This window comes from Phycomyces blakesleeanus (assembly GCF_001638985.1).
Source record: "Phycomyces blakesleeanus NRRL 1555(-) unplaced genomic scaffold PHYBLscaffold_38, whole genome shotgun sequence".
Lineage (NCBI taxonomy): Eukaryota > Fungi > Mucoromycota > Mucoromycetes > Mucorales > Phycomycetaceae > Phycomyces > Phycomyces blakesleeanus.
Genome location: NW_017265168.1, coordinates 47,835 through 66,917, shown reverse-complemented (window position 1 = coordinate 66,917; position 19,083 = coordinate 47,835). Strand labels below are relative to the sequence as shown.

The 19,083-nt window shown below is 38.4% G+C and overlaps 2 protein-coding genes across 2 annotated transcripts; both read right to left on the bottom strand.

The window, feature by feature from the left end:
- Positions 1-6,916: 6,916 nt before the first annotated feature.
- On the bottom strand, positions 6,917-9,294 carry PHYBLDRAFT_80483 (hypothetical protein). Its single transcript, XM_018443585.1, has 5 exons — positions 8,058-9,294; positions 7,714-7,945; positions 7,517-7,537; positions 7,298-7,447; positions 6,917-7,166 (listed from the first exon to the last, which is right to left on the bottom strand). Exons 1-5 carry the CDS (start codon positions 9,258-9,260, stop codon positions 7,027-7,029), a joined length of 1,746 nt encoding a protein of 581 aa, XP_018284160.1. The 5' UTR covers positions 9,261-9,294; the 3' UTR covers positions 6,917-7,026.
- A 1,205-nt stretch (positions 9,295-10,499) lies between these two features.
- PHYBLDRAFT_73128 (hypothetical protein) lies at positions 10,500-12,127 on the bottom strand (the record flags this gene model as incomplete). The annotated part of the gene is made up of 4 exons (XM_018442790.1): positions 10,500-10,523; positions 11,014-11,316; positions 11,435-11,832; positions 11,929-12,127. The coding sequence occupies 4 exons, from the start codon at positions 12,125-12,127 to the stop codon at positions 10,500-10,502; spliced, it is 924 nt and encodes a 307-aa protein (XP_018284159.1).
- Positions 12,128-19,083: the final 6,956 nt, after the last annotated feature.

The window sequence follows — 19,083 nt, the reverse complement described above, 5'->3', positions numbered from 1 at the left end:
CAAGAGGTAAATAGAATACAGAAATTCACAACAGCCAATGATCTTTCCCTAACAAGACAACAGCATAGCCTGTAACACCATTAGCTAAGAAAGTTTGAAAACAAAAACCAAAAACCAAAATTACCAAAAAGATCTTGTCTTCCATATCAACATTAGTCAGAAAATATTCTGTCATTACAACGTACGTACGTACACACACATATATACACATATAATATACAGACCCATATCAGTACTGAATAAAATTTTAAGATTCCGCCAAATCAAGGCATCAACTTCTTTAACATTCTTACACTAGTTTGTCTATATTCACTTAACACCCCATGTTTGAAAGCATATATATACTAAGATATGGCTCTTAAAAAATAAAAAGTAAATTTATTAAAAAAATTAATAATGTGTTGACCCTCCACGAGCCTTCTTCATCTCATGTAAGCGATTAGGCATTGACATGCAATGTGTCTTGCAAACGTCAGCCGGAATATTCTTCCATTCTATATGAATAGCCCTCTCCAGCTCATTAAGATTTTTTGGAGAGGGGACTCTGGCCTTCACTTTTCTGGTAAGATATGCCCATAAATTCTCTATGGGGCTGAGATCTGGACTGTTCGGCGGCCATACCATCACTGGGAAGTTCTGACGCTTCTTCCACTCTTCTGCAAGCTTAGACTTATGACAAGGAGCATTATCTTCTTGGTAGATAAACTCCCCATCATTGTTCTCACTAAGAGATTCCATAAATGGAAGAAGCTTCCTTTTCATTAAGTCCATATATGCATACTGGTCAAGCGTGTTCTTTATGGTTTTCAATGGGCCAACTCCTCCTGCCCATACACAGCCCCAAACCATAATGGAGCCTCCACCACACTGCAGTCTTGGTTTAATGAACTCTTCTCTGTATTTTTCTTGAGGATACCGCCATACTCTAGTATTGCCATCTCTGCTGAAAAGCATAAACCTTGACTCATCGCTCCAGATGACGCGATCCCATCTCTGATTGGTCTCTCTGGCATGATTAGCAAATGCCAACCGCTTCTTCTTGTGTGCTTTTGATAGCAGTGGCTTGTATACAACTTTACAAGAAGACAATCCAGATCTACGAATAGTTCGACGAATGGTAGACTTGGAGATGGGATGCCCTAGGGTGTCAGACATGAAGGTGGTAAGACCCCCAAGTGTTGTCTCACGATTCGTCTTCATATTACTCAAGTGACGCTCATCTCGCTCATCCATTATCTTCAAAGTTCCTTTTCGCTTATCAGGAAATGCGGTTCCAGTATCTCTCCATCTATTGATTGTGGAATACACCGTTGCTAGAGGTATACCATTCTTCTCAGAAATTTCAGCAGCAGTGCCATTTACTATAGCACCACCAATTATCAGTCCTCTTTGATAATCTGAAAGCTGCTTTCGTTTGGGAAGAGTTTCCTTTTTGTTTTGGTGAGACATGGTGAGATTCGAATGAGGAAAAGCTTTGAAAAAATAAATAAAAAGTAGTGTAATGGTGATGCCTTGATTTGGCGGAATCTTAAAATTTTATTCAGTACTGATATGGGTCTGTATATATATATATATAATAAATTAATAAATTATATATTTATTCATTTATTTATTTATTAATTAATTAATGTATGTATTATGGATTATGTATTATGGATTGTGTATTATGGATTGTGTAGTAAGTAAGTAGTATTATTATTATTAGTGTGTGTGTGTTTTTTTTGGTTTATTTGTTTTCATTTTTCCCTTTCCTTCTTTTTACTCTTTCTTTTCTTTACGCAAAATCAATGTCTTCTACTTCAAATGCATCTCTTTCCTGGTTTTGTTCTGTTTCATCTACATTTACACCTTCTTGATCATTTCCATCATCTCCATCCTGCCCTTGTCCTTGTCCGTCTGGATCTTCAGATTCCTCTTCTTCTATTTGACCATCCTCCTCTCCCTCCAGATCTTCAGCTTCTTCGGCTTCTTCGCCTTCATCTTCTTTAATATCTTGAATAGTCGGATCTTTGGCTTCTGCTTCTGCCTCTGCCTCTTCTTCAGTGGCAGCCATAGACTCAAGGTTTCCCAACGCCTCTTTAGGATCCACTTGCAAAAACTGTTCTTGCTTTAGTTGGTTTTCCGATAAAGCCATTACTCGAGTCTCATCATCAACAATACCAGCTCCAAGGCCACTGTTTGCATTATACATCGGATCTTCTTCTACTTCTATTTCTTCTTCTGCTTCTTCAAACTGTCCATCTGTTTGTTGTTCAGGGTCTACATAAGTTTCGGATCCAGTTTTATCTGTATCTGTATCCGTGTCTGTGTCTGCGTTTGCGTTTGCATTTGTATCTGCATTTGTATTTGTATTTGCATCTGCATTAGATTTATCATCCACATAAGAATCCACTTCCATGTCTGCTATAATCTCATTGGCTTCAACAATCTCCTCGGTCTCGTCTGTTTCAATAGTTGGATTGCCCACATCGTTTTGGGAATTGTTGTTACTATTACTATTACTGTTACTGTTACTATCACTGCCAGTAGTAGGTGGTGTTGGCTCAGTCGTGCTAGTAACATAGATAGTAACTACACGAGTAGGGAATTCGGGTACAACCTCGTCCTCAGATGCAACAGCAACAGTAACGAGTTGTGCAAAAGGACACAGCATATCCGAGGGGTCATGCCGATGTTGACCAAGCTCTATTGGCTCACATGCTGAGACCTGACGGTGGAATGCAGTACCCCGTTCTCGTAAGATATCCAGCACTTCTCGATTCCCCCACAAATCTAATACCGGAAGATCGTGCCAATGGGGTAGACGGTGAGACGGCAGTTGTTCCGAAATGATATTTTTACTCATAAGTGGTACACGATACAAAAATGTCGCATGCGAGTAATCGTCTGTTACATGAGATCCTAATTCAAGGTGGTTTGTGGACAAGCTGGTGTAATCCTCGTAGTTGGGATACAGCATCACATATCCACGCAAATAAATCATCTCGTCAAAGTATCTCCTCCATGAATTGGTCCATTGACTTGATCGTGCGTTTGGAACATAGATCTTCTGAAGCTGCTTCTTAGCCTGGTCTGCAAGTCTAACTGTAATATAATCGTGGAATTCACGCCAGTGTTCGGGGAAAAACAGTGCACCAGAGTTACTAGGAGATTGCATAAGATAAGGCGAACGACGAGGATAGCCAAATCTTTCCAGAGTAGCTTCAGGCGCAAACAATCGACGACCACTAGGGTCGGTTTCTATCAAGCGTGGCGAGTAAAGACTGATTCCAAACATGGCAGCCGCAGCATTCTTATCAGGTGAGTAGCGGTACCGTAAAACAGAGTATTTGGCCCAGCTATAAAACAGGCTGGATACCTCAAGCCCTTCATCAAGCAAGATTGCATACTCGTCATTGTTGGTCGGGTACCATGCCTCTACAAATACCGGCATCCGGTTGACTTTTACAATTCTGTGGCGAATATTCTTTCTACCATGAGGCCATGGTAAGCTGTTGACAAATGCCTGGGTAACTCTGTCGCTCGTCTGTTCCATCACAACTGTCAGATCAATCTTGTCTCCAAGGTAGTGAGCACGGGCAGCGGACCGAATCAGTCGAGACAGTGAGTGAGGCCGTCTGTCTGTTACCATCATGATCTTGATCGTAAATGAGTGCCATTCTATAAAGCACAAAACATAACACAAATTCAGCGTTTCAAGTCATTGAATTAAATGAAATGAAATTAGATATTGATAATATAGGTAACTTGGTCAGCAAGTCAGTTCATTTTTTTTTTAAAAAAAAAAGTTACTTACGTTCAAGTGAACTCACTGGTAAATCAGCCATCCAGAGGGCTTGTCCGATATCTCGCGCAGGTAAACTAATTACTGTAGCATGTACTTTTTTACCGGCAGCCTTGATACTCTCTCCAACAATGTTTGTTCGCTGTTGGATATGAATAAGTACTCGTGGCTGAAGACGCGTCAAAAGGCGTGTCAGGCTAAACATGATCTCATTTGGTAGGCGCCAATGCTCGTCAAGGGGTATGTCGCCTCGATTTCCGTAATGGACTTCTAGATCGTGAATTCGCAAGTCCGAGCATGTTGGATGATAGGCGTCCAGGGAATCCACCACATCCTTTGCCGTCAACCCTCGATACTTTCCAGTAATTACCACATGCACAGCTGCACCATTAACCTCCTGTTGTCGCTGGAAACTGCAGATCAGGGGAATCGACTCCTGTAATTCCTGATTCCCGTCTACCACAAACGCAACCACTGGAGCTTCAAAACCCTCGACAAACCCACCTACTCCACCAGTTCCAGCTGTTCCAGCTACTCCGGCAATCCGACCGTACTCGACATGACCGTCGCGTTCTTCTCTCAGGTGCCGATCGATTACCTCACACTGAGTCGCCCGTTCCTCTGGGGTCTGTTGATTTGCCCAGACTGAAGGATCAAGCGGATCTACAGGGAGGGCTACAGACGGAATTCCGGCGTGATAGTGAACTTCATGACTGATAAAATGCCCAAGAAGCGCCCGCGGGAGATTGCTTTCCAGAGGTTGTCCGGCATGGAATATTGCGTTGAACCATGACCGACGCAATACCCACACATTGTTGACCATATCCACCCTTTGGCTTACTGTTTCCTTTGCTGGTAGACAAATCACATTCGATTCGTTTTCGAGACCCGAGTGCATCACGCCAGCATCAGTGCCTAAGAGTGCATTGCGATATTCTTTGGTGGCCGAGAGTTTGAGCATACGTTCGAGGTAGTGTTCTCCAGGTACTGCATTGTTGTCCAAAATCCAGAGATATTCTGTGGTTGTGCGGGAGGCCAGATAAAGCCAGGAAGGTCCTGTTTGGTGGGTTGTTATGACCTTGATGCGCCTACTTTTGTATGTTTCAACTAATGCAGAGGCTGCCTCAAAGTGTTCGGCGGTGCAGATAATCCAAATAATCTCGGGTGTCACTGACTGGGTTAGAACACTTTTTAATTGTAGCGGAAGAAGTGCAGGTGTGTTTGTGTACACCAGGGCAATGGCAGATACGATTTTATTCCGCTGATCGATGTAAGTAAGCTCTTGGGATTCTACCAAGCGTTCAATATCATCGATTGTATGGCCCCCAAGGTGGTGGGGTAACGGTCTATCTGAAGAGCTTGGGGTCTCTTGACTGACCCACTTTGGTGTACGATCGATCCCGTTAAACTGACGGTGTATATTATCTACATAGTTTTTTTTTAAAAAAAAAAATAGGCAGAAGAAGAAAAGAAGAAATGGAAAAAAGGAAAGGGGGATTAGTAGGATTAAAGAGTCAAAGAGTTAAAGAATAAAGAAAGGTACCTTTGTCTATTAAGAGTTTGTCTAGCAGTGCATAGTCAGTAAGTTGTGTTGTGTCGAGATAGTTGATACTCGGGACGATGGGTTTGATCGGAGGTGGTGGTGATGGTGATCTTTGTGGTAGATTGTACAAGATGATAAGTATTACAATAAGGGTTGTAATCCACACCAAAGGATTATATTGATTGAGCATCAGTTGTCTTAGGCGATGTAAATGTGGCAAGATAGGATGAGGACCTGTGTGGAGTGGATAAGGTGTATTGTTTGAGAGAGAATTGTGAGGTCTATTAGACTGTCGTCGTGAAAGGGTACCGGCCCTTTCGGTTTCCTCATCAGCCCCTGGCTTGTAAACTTTGCCCAGCATGTTTAAGGACCTTTGGGCGGGGCAAACATAGGAAAGAAAAAAAAAAAGGGTGTGAATAGTGGCTTGAGCTCCATTTAGTTTCTTTAATCGCTTAATGGAACACCCGCTCAATAGTATTCACTTATGCCAAGGTCACACGAATTTGGCACTCAAACAGTCTAACGCTAATTTTATTTTATTTTTTTAATCAACTGTTTGGGATTAGATGAATTGCTTTCTATGGGTAATTTCCTAGCAACTCAAAATTTCCCCCCCTTCCCCTTCTTTTTTTTTGTCTGCTTGTATGGGAAAATATATTGTTTTGTGTAAGGTGCTATTAAGCTAGGCCGCTTGAAAGAATTAACATCAGAGGCTAAGAAGATATAGTCTAAACAAAGGTCCAAGTATCTTGCATTACCATGCTCTTTACTGGCATTGATTTCGCTATTATCCATGTTCAATTTTTTCCGATAAATCAAGGAGTTGTATGTAGATCTTATCTTGAATACTTGTCCTTCAATTAATGCACGCTATGTGAAAACATATGGCCAAAGAAACTAATTAAGTTGTACATACAAATATATATATATATATATATATATATTATTGATCCAAAGCTGGCAAACTTAATGTGCTGGATAAAAAGAAAAACAAAAAAAAACAAAATTGTAATTATGCAACCTAACCAATGTTAATTGAGTGGTATTTTTTTTAATACAGCAACTCCAGATGTACCCAATCAATACAAAGTAAATCTACTATGGATAATATATATATAAAAAGGCACACACAATAAAAATATACATATATTTTGTTAAACACGTATTTCGTGATTTTGAATACAATGTGGGTTTATTGGACACAGAATTAAGTGGGCCAAGGCAAATATCATTTAGAGTGGAGATACAGACTGTAACAAGAAGAGAGAGAGGGAGAGAGAGGATGAAGAGAATAAATAGAAAGAAATGGCAAAATTCCCTTTTAAAGTAATAAATGTATTCATATTCATATCTATCTATATATCTATAATTTATTCGCATATCTGTTTTGTAACAATAATATATATATATATATATACAATATCAACAAGGTAGCAATTGAATTTCTTCTTCTTTTGCCCTTTTTTGTAACGATTTATTTAGTTATTTTATATATATATATATATATATATATATATATATATATATATAAGCATTTGTTACTTCTTCAAGAAGATTAAAATCAACTATTAGATTAAAGGGAGGTTTTTGTACAATACGATTTCATGAAATACTTATTTGTTTATTAATGTTGGGTATTTTTCTCTTGATCTTTAAATTTGCAATGCATACATAAATTACTGGTTTTGTATTCCTCGAGTCAAACCGTGTTCATCCTTCTCCTTTCTCTCAGTTGGGCCAAATACAAACTCGGTGGTTCAACCTTGACATCGGGCGACTCTTCCCACCCCCAAGGATGACTGGGCCTTCGTGCCTTTGCTTTCTTGGAGGAACATCCAACTATATAATTTATTTTTGTTTTAGGAGATCAATTCTAAGAAAGGTTACAAAGAACAGCAAACACAAACACAAACACAAACACAAACACACAGAAAATAGAAAAGAAAAAAAAATAGAGTAAAAATACTTGCCTACAAAGTTGTTGGCAAGTGGCGGTTTTTGTACGACCATTCCTCCATGGGCAATCGTATTCCATACAACTGAATTTGCTCCTGACCATCCGTGGCCAGATCCGGCGTCAAATCGGTCTTGAATAAGAATTTGTCCTTCAATATTACAGTCTAAAAACAACCAAACAAACAAATTAGCTCTAGTCAAAAGTTTTCATTATAAGTCTTTTATTTTCTTACTGTCATACAGCTGTCCTGAAGCTACACACACAAAAATATATATATATATATATAGTTTAATAGCAAAAAAAAAAAAAAAAAAAAAAACGTGGCAAATACAAGTTTTGGTTTAGTCGATTTTAAATTTTAGTATGGTTCAGCCTTCATTAATTTTTTTTTGGAGGGGTTTTCTTTAAATGATAATAAGAGAAACTTACACCATTTCATGTGAGGTCCGACATCCCCATTCTTTGCTACAGCATCGCTTTGATATACAACATTTGGACCAGGTACTCTTCCCTTGTAGGAATAAGCGTGGAAATTGTATTCTGCATGGCAGCGTTCAATAAGAACCAGTTGCCCAGATATCTCAAAGGCAAACTGACCAGCAAGAAACGCCGGCTTCTTGGGATTTGGCGGTGGTGGTTGTGGAAATGTGTGGTAACATTGCTGCATAAAAGTACAATTTATTTTTATTTTTATTTGTTTTAATCTTCTCAAGGTGATTTACACTTTTTTTTTGTTTTGGTTTGGGGGTTTTTTTTAGGTGAGTGTAGCTTACCTGAAGTGTGATTGCTACTGTATTTGTACCCAGCCTGGCAAAGTTTCTCCACCAGACAGACTTCACACCACGTACCCAGCAATTCTCGGCGTGATCCATAAATATCAACAGATGGTCAAACATTTCGGCTGTGAATCGATAATCCTTGACCTTTTTCTTTTCTGTTTTCATCATTTCTTCGGGTCCTCTTGACTTGTTTGCCGGAAATACGCATTCGAGATGCTGGATTCCTACCCGCTGGACCCGCATATTCTGATACGCCTCGACGTAGCCGCCGCCATATTCCTTTGCAAGACTGGTCGTCAGGGGTTCGTTAAAGGTCAATAGCCTGCCGTCTTCTTCGACGCGGACCAGCCGGCGGTGATGTTCAAACCGACCGGGTCTCCATCCATTGTTGCTGTTCTGGCCTGGTTTGGCTGGAATATCATGCATTCCAATGGCCTCAATCCAGTTTTCATTGAATCCGATTCCCACCACTACTGTGTCACCCTGCTTGAATCTCTTGCTCTGCGTGACCCGGACTTGATAATGTCCGACCGGCACATACTCATCCGCAATTGGCACCCGTTTTCTGGCCATAGCGTTTGGCTGCCCAGAGACCTTGATCAAATACGGCGTGTCAAGAGGGGACATTGCGTCTGTTGCTACCAGCACAGTACCACCATTAGGGTCTCCTTGGAGAACCACCCCAGAAGCATTCATTTCAATTGGCTTTGAGAGATAGTATGTGCCTTTGTTGAGTTGAAGGGCTCCCTTGAACCCGTTTGGAAGTTCAGGAAAGTTTGCAATGTCGTTTAGGGCATTCTGGATTCTTCCAGAGTCATCGAGGGTATTCTGGACGGGTTCGAGTGCAATGACAACAGGCACTTCTTGCAATGATGGAAGATCTGTCCTGCCCTCATTGTAACCTGCACCTGAGAAATCAATTATGCGATCACCCTTTTCGTTGTAAGGTGGGTATACCAGATCTCCTGTTTCGGGATCTGGGTAAACTAGTCTAGAACAAGGACCGTTGCAGTTGTCGTAATATGTTGTGTTGGACATGGCTTGAGGGGGGTCAGCCCATTGCGGCTGGTTGCTAGGGACACTTTCGAGTGTGACAGATTCTGGTAGCTGAGTATGTTGTATCCGAGAGTTTGCAGAAATTGCCAGGTGTTCTAGGGAGTGCAAGGTGGTTTTGAAAACGTTTTCTATCCCTTTCATTGCTTTAAAGATAAATAAATAGAGATTAAAAAAAAAAGGGGGGGGGGAGGGTGAGGAGAAATGATAGTTATAAGAATAAAGACGATAATTATTATAATAATTAATAGCAATAATTTATATTATACTATAATATATTATATAATATATATTTTCTGGCCTTGTCCGGAAAGGAAAATTCACGTCAGTCTACAAGAAATCCAAAAAAAGATATTACAGGGAAATATTTTATTATTTTTACATAAATATATTTCCATGGCAACAATAAGTTTGTAGAAAATCATATCCATATCTCATATACTTGTCAGTTTAGACTACCAGCATTATCTTTACAGCTTTATTTATTTATTCCTTCAGTGCATTAGACTACATGTAAAATATTATAGGTTATTAATCTGTCTATAGTGGATTAAATTTATTTATTTATTTATTTTTTGGGGGGGGATACAATATGACGTTTAACATACAGACGTCAGTAATGGGTAAAGAATTATTTTTGAATAATTTATATATATATATATATACCTGTGTGTGTGTTATTTTCGGGCCATCCCAGTCCGATAATGAACTCAATGCTTGGCATTTCTTAGTTCCATCAGCAGATTTATGGATGTATTCATATGTAGTATACAACATTGAAACACATACATATTCGCATTCACATTCACATTCACACACCAAGACTAACAGGTCCTTTCCTTTAGGCTACATAATAATATAATTATAAAAAAAAAGGTTAATTTAGTATCAAAAACTTGTATTCGAGAGGTTCTAAAGACAATTCGGCTTTCTGATTATATAATGTCTTGTCTTTGACCTGGTGTGTCATATTTGATTATTCACTTGTTTGGATTCTTATTCAAACCACCTATATTTATAAGAAATATGTATCATTATCATTATTATTTACAAACATGTATATATAAATAAGGATTTGGTGTAATAAACAAATAGTATTGCTCAATAAGTACCAAATATTTGCCTTTCCTTTTATATATATTCAAAACTACACCCAAAGCCACCTTAAAAACAGATATATATATATATAAAAAGGTCAATTTGCGTTGTCTGTTTCGATACAATAAAAGCAGAATATTAAAAGCTTGAATGGGCCTTATTTTAGACTATACGGATTATCATCAGCATGAATCATTTGTTTATTTATTAGGTCAAATAAAATTCTGGTTTACAAGAAGTGTTACACTATGTTTTGTACTTTATAAAGAAAAAGTAGTATGATAATCACCACTTCCATGGCTGAACAAACTATTTCAAAGAAATAAAATATAGGAAGAAGAGGAAGTGTACGATTTTACTCTACACAATATAAATATAAATATATTGTTATTTTTCGCTGTTGCTTATTTTTCTTTTTGATATATATATAAGTATATATGCATGCATATACATTTTTGTTAAAGTGTGTGCGAGTGGGGGGGGGGGGGGGGGGGGGGCTTTAATATAAGTGAGAGTGTGAATGGGTGTGAATGGGTGTGAATGGGTGTGTGTATATACATTGCCAGCAATTTACATAATTTATATATATATATATATATAAAAGAAAATGAAGTATATGATCCCCTCCTTTGTAGATACTTCTTTTTCTTTTTTGGGAGGGAGAAAGGTTTAGGAGGTTCCAAAGATTTGTCCAAGTGAATCGGTGTCCAGACCAGGAAGTGTATCCGACTAATAAAGATAAAGATAAATAAGTGGGTTCGATGGGTGGGTCTGTGTAACCTATTGACTTGAAACTTACATTGAGAGGACAAGGGAAATTAGCAGAGGATGAGATGGTGAGCGGGATGGTGAATAGCAGGACACGGGCACGAAGCTTAATATCGTACTGGATGCTCAGATCTCCCTTTGCACCACCAGTCAGACCACATTTGTCAGCAATGCTACCCAAGATCGATAGATTGGGATCTGAGGCAGGATCATATTTAATGGTGAATGGGTAGGTGAAGTTGTAGTTTGTTTGAGAGGGCACGAGTTCGTAATCCAAATGACCATCTCCAATTGAGGTCCGGGTAGATGGGTCTTCGGGATAAGGGTAATATCCCTATAAAATAATAATTAAATATGGTGCATTCAGGTGGCAAACAAAAAAGAAAAGAAAAAGCTTATCTATTGCCTATTTCTATTTATTTATATTAATATTATACTTGAGCTGTACTTACATAGGCATTCACATCGTAAAGGTAGATTGGAAAGATATTTCGGTTCTCTATATTGACAATGAGGCCAAAGTTGATGGACAGTTTGTCGTTGTTGAATGATATGATTGATTCGTCTGATTCGATAGGTGCAATGCCTTGGAATTCGATACTCGGCATCTTGAAGGTAGCAAGAATAGAGCCAATAACGATCACGACAATTATGATGGCGACAATAAAAATCCATACAACCCAAGTGGCCCAAACGGGAAGACAGCACGCGCAACAGCAGCACCGCGCACAGCAATTCCGGTTGGCCATCCGCCGCTGTTTCTTTGGGTGTTTCTCGAGACTCAGTGTGTTGTCGTCGTTGTCGTTGGATTCCAACCGCTCGATATTCAAGCCATGTTTCAGAGGACTTTCTATATATCATTTATTTATCATAATGACAACGATCGTGAATATGCAGATTCAATTACATGTCTTTTTAAAAAGAAGAAGAAAAGGTATGCTCTAACCTTGAGGTAATTGATATTTTTCGCTGCCGGGTGGCGGTACCAAAGTAGAAGGGGTAGACGACCAAGAGGACGAATGGCTAGGTATATAAGGGTAAGCTTGATGGTCTGGTAAAGGTGGAGCATCTGGTAGATTATTGTGATGAATTTGTTCCATTTGCTGTTGTTGTTGTTGTTGCTGTTGTTGGTAGTGCTGTGCCATTGTATAAAGATAAAAAAAGAGAGAGATATACAAATATAAGAAGAAAAAAAAAGAAAAAAGAAGTAGAAGTAGAAGAAGAAAGAGAGGTGGTCTTTATGAACCGAGTGACAGGTGTATAAATATTTATAGGGTTTAAAGAAGGGGTGGGGGGATTCAACTCTTTACAAAAAAGAAATATATATATCTGATAGAAATAGAAATTAAATCGTTCTCGAAAGGCCTGTTTTTTTTTTTTTTTTTTTTTTTGAGTCTCATTTTTATTTGCAGTTCCGAACGTCGATGTTTGACTTTTAAGACTTTGTTGAGCCACCCCACTTGATTTTTCTGTATTATCATTAACCACAGGGTACTGATTATTACATACAATTTAGATACATATATAAATTTATATATAATTATATACATTTGTATATGTAATTTATGTAATGTATATAATACTGTTACTGTTACTGTTACCGATCTTAATACTAGTATTAGTATTAGTATTAGTATTAGTATTAATACTTGTACTTATGTATGTATTAGTTTTATATAGTTTTCTAGATTCTTTTAAAGTATTAATCATTTAGTATCATTATAGTCCGCCCTGACTGGTACACAATATAAAATATAAAATAAAAAAGAATAAGATTCAACTAACCGAATTCCATGAAAATGGTGTAAAATTCATCGGGAATCATTCTTTATAAAGAGACTTGTCTTGTACAAGCAAGGTTCTGTCCGACAAGGGCCACAACCAATAAATACCTATAATTTGATCTATTCGTTTTTTTTCCTCCTATTTCACACCAAAAGAGGTTTGGTCTTTTATAACATGGTAGATTACGGTGATTGCGATCAAGATAATTTCCTTTATAGATCCAGAATAAATAAATAAATAATCTCTTATAACAAAATTCAATTCACCAAATCTGCATCTAATATTTAATACAAAATAACACTCGAATCTTTATGCTTCATCTTTATTTAGTGATAACAAGCGTCATTCTGATGTCCCTTTTCTAATAAACAAGCTACTTGTCCGTCTTGGCTTGACTATCATTTTCTTTTCTTGTGGTTGATCGCCGTTATTTTTTTTTAACTCTTCAACCAAAACGGAGTATAAAGAACATGTATAAAAATAAAATATCATTGAGCAAAGTCAATCGATCAATCAATGACAAGAGAACAGCATAAATGTCGCTTTTCTTTTAATCTTACTATTCAATACACATTTAACAAAATTGAATTGTCAAGAAGTATTATTATCAAGAAAATAAATAAATAAATAAATAAAAAGCTTTCTTTCTTTCTTTTGTAATGTACGACAGTCATTTATAGATTTTTGTTTGTTTAATATATTTCACTTCACACAAATCCAGAATATCTGTAGTACCCTTTTTCTCACTCCATCCCTTTTCTCTTCCGTCACGGCCGTCCATAATGACAGCACCGAGAAAATGAAGAAAGAACAACAACAGAACCTTACTTTACTCAAAGTCTTTGTCATTGACGGAATACTGACCATATCACAAAGCTTAAATCCAAAGCACACAAACAAATCAATTAATCAATAAAACCTCGACATGCAATATAGATAAAGAAGAAACACGACTCTTGCTTTTTTTATTCTATTCATATATATACCATATTGAATCTCGGATCTTGAGAGTACTGTAAAGAATAAAAAAAAAAAGAGACTCTCAAACAAGCCTTCCGTCATTTTATAAAGATTAAAAGAAAACGTCATTATTATTTATATAATAACAATAATAGCAACACAAAGTACTTCTTGTTTTATATTTATATGGGGTAAGTTTGTGTGAAATCTCAAAAAGCGAATCCTTGCCACATTATTATCTTTGAAGGAGAGGTTTGGAAATTTGAAGAAATTTACAACAGGCTCTACAGTTTGTAATTACACGATTGGCCCAGACATGTCTAATATTAAAAGTTGTATAATATAATATACTTTCTATATATTTATTTTATTCCTTAAAAAGAGAATATATCTATAAAATATACATAATCACTAAAGCGGATCAGAAGAAGGAGAAAATAATTTATATATATATATATATATTGTGTATGCAAGACAAGACAAGAAAATAAATAAATAAATACATTTGTACACCAAGCTACTCATAAAATAATCTATACATTCGTGACTGCGAGTTTTAATGTCCCCTCTCTCGCGGCACACACATAAATTTTTTTTGTTTGTTGGTGAGACAAGGGAGAAAGAAAAAATGACACCTGTGTAAATGAATCACTTGATATATTTACAAAGACTAGGTTTATTAACAAAATAAATCAATTGACTGTCCACCCATAAACCTTGCATATTAACCAAATGGCCTTTAAGCTTCAAAAGGTACCAATTAGAAAAAATATAAAGACCACAAGTTGGCCTACAGATCGGAATCACATATATTCAGATTGAGTCTGGAGGCCATAAATAAAATTAACATCGTTTATAGCTAGAGCTCACACCTGTCTTAACGGGGTGGAGAGTGTGGACACGCGATGGAGAATTCCTTTTTTTTTAAAAAGTCTAATAACAAAAATGAAAATAATTCAAAATTGAATCAAAAAGGAACAAATTTCTTTTGGTCGTATTTTATTAATGTTCACAAATGCGTTTGGTAAAGTTCCAGTCTATTGGATACATTGATCAATAAATAATTTCATTTTCAAAAAAAAAAAAAAACAAACAAAAATAATAGTGGCTTCATTTACCACTTGAATCAAAGTATTTCAAGAATTAAGATTTATTTCATTTATAGAAAGCACTATGCACGGTTAGGGACCAGATATAATTTCTGGTGACCAGACTACAAGCTACTTTTTCATTACAGCAGTTGGTATGGACAGACTAAAAATTCAGACAAAAAAAGGGGTGAATATTTTAATCGACTCTAATTGGCAAGTCTTCTTTCATTACCACTAGGATTGAGGAAGAAAAGTATTTTTCTTTTATGGAGACTATGTGCCATAGAACGAGAGGCCTAGAAAAACTCGTAATAAAAGTGGTTCACTTGATGATTGAATATAGTTTGCCTTGATCTCAAGTAAAATAATAGCAATGATAATATTGTATTAATAGAGAACCCGTTGGGATGTGATATTTTGCTAGACTGCTAAAAAAGAATTATTAGTGAAACCCAGTCAAAAAAAAGAAAAACTCGACCACAGTTGATGAAAACATAAGTACTGTGACAAACATAAGAGAAATACATCTTAATAAACTTGGATTTCCAAGACTTATTCTCTTAAGTAGATATATAGAGGAGGCTCTTGACTATATTAGATTTATGTTCGAAGATGGAGAAACAAGCTCAATTCTTAATAAAGACTTGGTGATGAAATGGAGTGAAAAACTAGAAAACTCCCAATTTTTCATTCCATTTCATCACTAAATGGTCTCCCTCAGTAAAATTTTACATCTTTTCATTGGAATTTCAATAGCCGCGTAAATCAAGAGTGAGTCAAAATTTAGAATTTTCACTCGACAACGGGTTCTCTAATATTTAATTGTCTAAATTATCGCAGTAATAGTATTAATAGTAGTAATGATGATAATGATAATGTTAAAGATGTCAAGGAGTATTATAGAGTAGAAGTTTTGGTTTTTTTTATATAGTGGCTTCATCACCCGTAGAAAAAAATAAATGAATCTAGAAAGTTGTGGATATGAAAGAATATTAGTAAAATCTAACAAATTCAGAAATAAAAATAAAGTAAAATATGTATGCGATAAAGAGAGTGATAGGAAAAATAAGACAAGTAGAATATAGAAATAAGGTAGAGAAGAAGAAGAAGAAGATATATAAAATGGAGCATGTATGTGTGTGTGTGTGTGTGTGTATGTGTGTGTGTATGTGTGGTTAATGGTTACTACTCTTTTGTCGGCTGCGGTTAGGTATCGATGGCCGTCCTATACCCCCCGTACTCAAGGATGCTGTTGGCTTAGCACTCAAAGGCACATTATCATCATCCTCTGTCTCTTCTCTAATGTCACCATTAAATCTGCCACCATTCCAAACAGGCTGTTGATACATTGAAAGAGGATATGGATTGGGCATCATTTGCATCTGAGGCATCATCATTGGCATATTCTGCATCATAGCCATGTTTTGCATCATACCCATATTCTGCATCATCGGCATCCCTTGCATCATCGGCATGGTCTGCATCATGCTCATCCGTGGATCTATCATACCTGGCATACCCATCCCCATCATTCCATAAGGATTATTCATCATTGCCTTTAGATATACAATACATATAATCAGTTCAAAAGGCCACCGAAAAAAGAAAAGTTTAATTGTCTTGTACTTGCTACTGTTCTTACCTGTTGCTGCATCATCTGTTGCTGTTGCATCATTTGTTCCATCATAATCCGTTCTCGCTCTTGGGCCATCAGACGCTCCTTCTCCGTGTCGACCAACTTGCTTTTTGCTTCCTTCTCCTTTTCCATGTGGGAGATGACACCAACAAGTCCTGTCCGGGACTCTGCAGGTTTGTCAGGGATATTCACCAGAGGCTGTCCTGGAGATCGACCATAGTCGTATTGCATCTGAGTTACACCAGGATGATATTGGTAGGGGTCCATCGCACCTCCTCCTCCTAGTCCTGCTCCTTGTCCATTGTGTTGTGGGTATCCATTACCACCATAAACACTGCCAGCACCATAAACACTACCACCACCATACATACTTCCACCATAGATACTTCCCGTGTGTGCTTCACGAAGCATTGCGCGATGGTCTCCTGATCCAGAGTCCCATGCTTGTGATGCTGAATCATGCTCATAATCTCCATGCATGGAGTATCTACTTATAGGCCGAGAATAAGTGACCGGCGGTGAGGCTCCTTGACGTCTTGCTCCTGTAGCATTAGATGCCCTGCGAGCTTGCTGTGCTAGCTTACTAGAGTTAGCTTGTGGTTGTTGATATTGTTGATATTGTTGATATTGTTGATATTGCTGGGATTGTTCTTGCAGAGGCTGCTGCTGATATTGTTGGACTTGTTCATGCAGAAGCTGCTGCTGTTGCTGCTGCTGTTGTTGTTTTTGGTGAACATTACCGCTTGATTCGCTATTTGACGTACTATGTGCACTGGAGTGGCTAATGTTACTTCCAGATTCCATATTGCTGTTGTAAGTATCCTTGGGTTGAACCCTTTTTTTCAAGATGGGTGCTGTAGCAGAGACATGCGTGGCCTTGTGAATCATAGTTTCCCGTTTGTGGCTGACACTGCTGTCAGAAGTATCTGATCCTTGGCTTCCCTTGGAGCTTGTATGTCCGGTTCCAGACCGAATAGCAAAGTCGGGTTTGGAGGAAGACGTGCTTCCGCTTGTTAAAGAATGTATTTGTCCAGGAGAGTCTTGCATGCGGTCAACGTCACCAAAGATGCTCTGTGCAAAGTCATCGTTTCCGGTGAATTTTGGAAGGGCAAGCGACGAGGGGCGAGTTTTGTTGGGCGCAGGGATAGCTGCTGGTTTTGGCGATGGTTTTGGCGATGGTTTGGGTGTTGATTTGGTAACGGGAGAAGAAATAGGAGAATTATCCATCAAGCTCTGGCGTCGAGAGGCAGCAGTGATTTGGCGGGTAAAGATAAATTCGGTTTCACTCTCTTCTTCTTCTTCATCGTCGTCGTTATCGTCGCTGTCATCACTAGCGTATACTGTGTTGCGTACAGGAGTCTCATGTTGCGAAGGCACATTTCCGCGATAAGCTTGAAGAGATGAAACAAGTGACATCTTGCGAGGAACAGTCCCTTGGCTGGGTTCAGGCAATCCTGCACTTAAGATTGGCATGCTGTTGTGGCGCCCACCTAGACTGTGGGGTGGCGAAAGAGGTGCTGTATCGTGAACCTTCATCTTGTTGAACAAGGCTTCCGAAAATGCAACCTTGTTGTCAAGAAGGTTGTCGGTGTGTACATCGACATGTTGGACTTCTTGTGTTTCCAAGAACAGTCGCGGACGTTCGCCATAAATAGGTTCCCCGAAATTGAGGGCAGTCCTATTTGAGTGGTCGTCAAGGAGTCGCAGGGGTCTCCCGTAAAGCTTAAAGGCATCAAAGATACCCACCAACCACTGGGCCAATTCCTTTGAACTTGAGGCCATCAAATGAACACCGGCAGCAGAATTAACGAGCTTTTGCTCCCCTTTGGGTTTTACAAGATACATAGCACCCTCGAGCTTTAATATGGTAGCCACGTCAATTAATTTTGGCGATTCTGGATATATGTTGTAGGCTTGCACAACGTTTACAATGCACATCACAGGAAACTTTGATTTTTTGGTTTCGTAAAAGGAGACTTGGCCACGGGAAGGGATATATTTCTTTCCAAAGAGTGTCTTCTCTACACGGGTGTCTGAAACAGTCGTCCAGAACTTCTGCCATTCAGTTGCACCCATAAACCGCACCTGTAGATAACCTTCCATTTTCGAAGTTTTCTTGGCCATGACTTCGGAAAACTGAGGGCGGACAAGAAAACGCCTGGTGTATATTTCCTGGATCTTGGAACATTCAAAACACGACAATCGGATCGCGCATGCCCACATGACAAGTGCCCTCTCGTTTACAGCTTGGAGCAAATAACGATTGGCACCAGCCGAAGTAAGTGCAAACACATGAAGGCGCATAGGCCGTTCTTCAGGCATATCCCCGAGAATTTCGACGGACGCGTCAGTGATGTTGATGTAGTGTGGCAGAACACTCTCATTTTTATCTTCAAGGGTGGCGTCCCACAAGGTGAGCACAGGTCCGCAGAGTTCAACATACCAGCGAGCCCATTCTCGGCCACCATATAGTTTTCCATCTGAGGCTCTGTCATCACGTTTGGATAGATAGCCTTCCATATAAACTTTTTGATGATAAAATTCGTTCAGACGATGAACTGACTGCATGTCTTTGGGGATTGATAGTGCCTTTGGGTTGTTTTGTGGAGACGGCTTGATGAAACGAGCT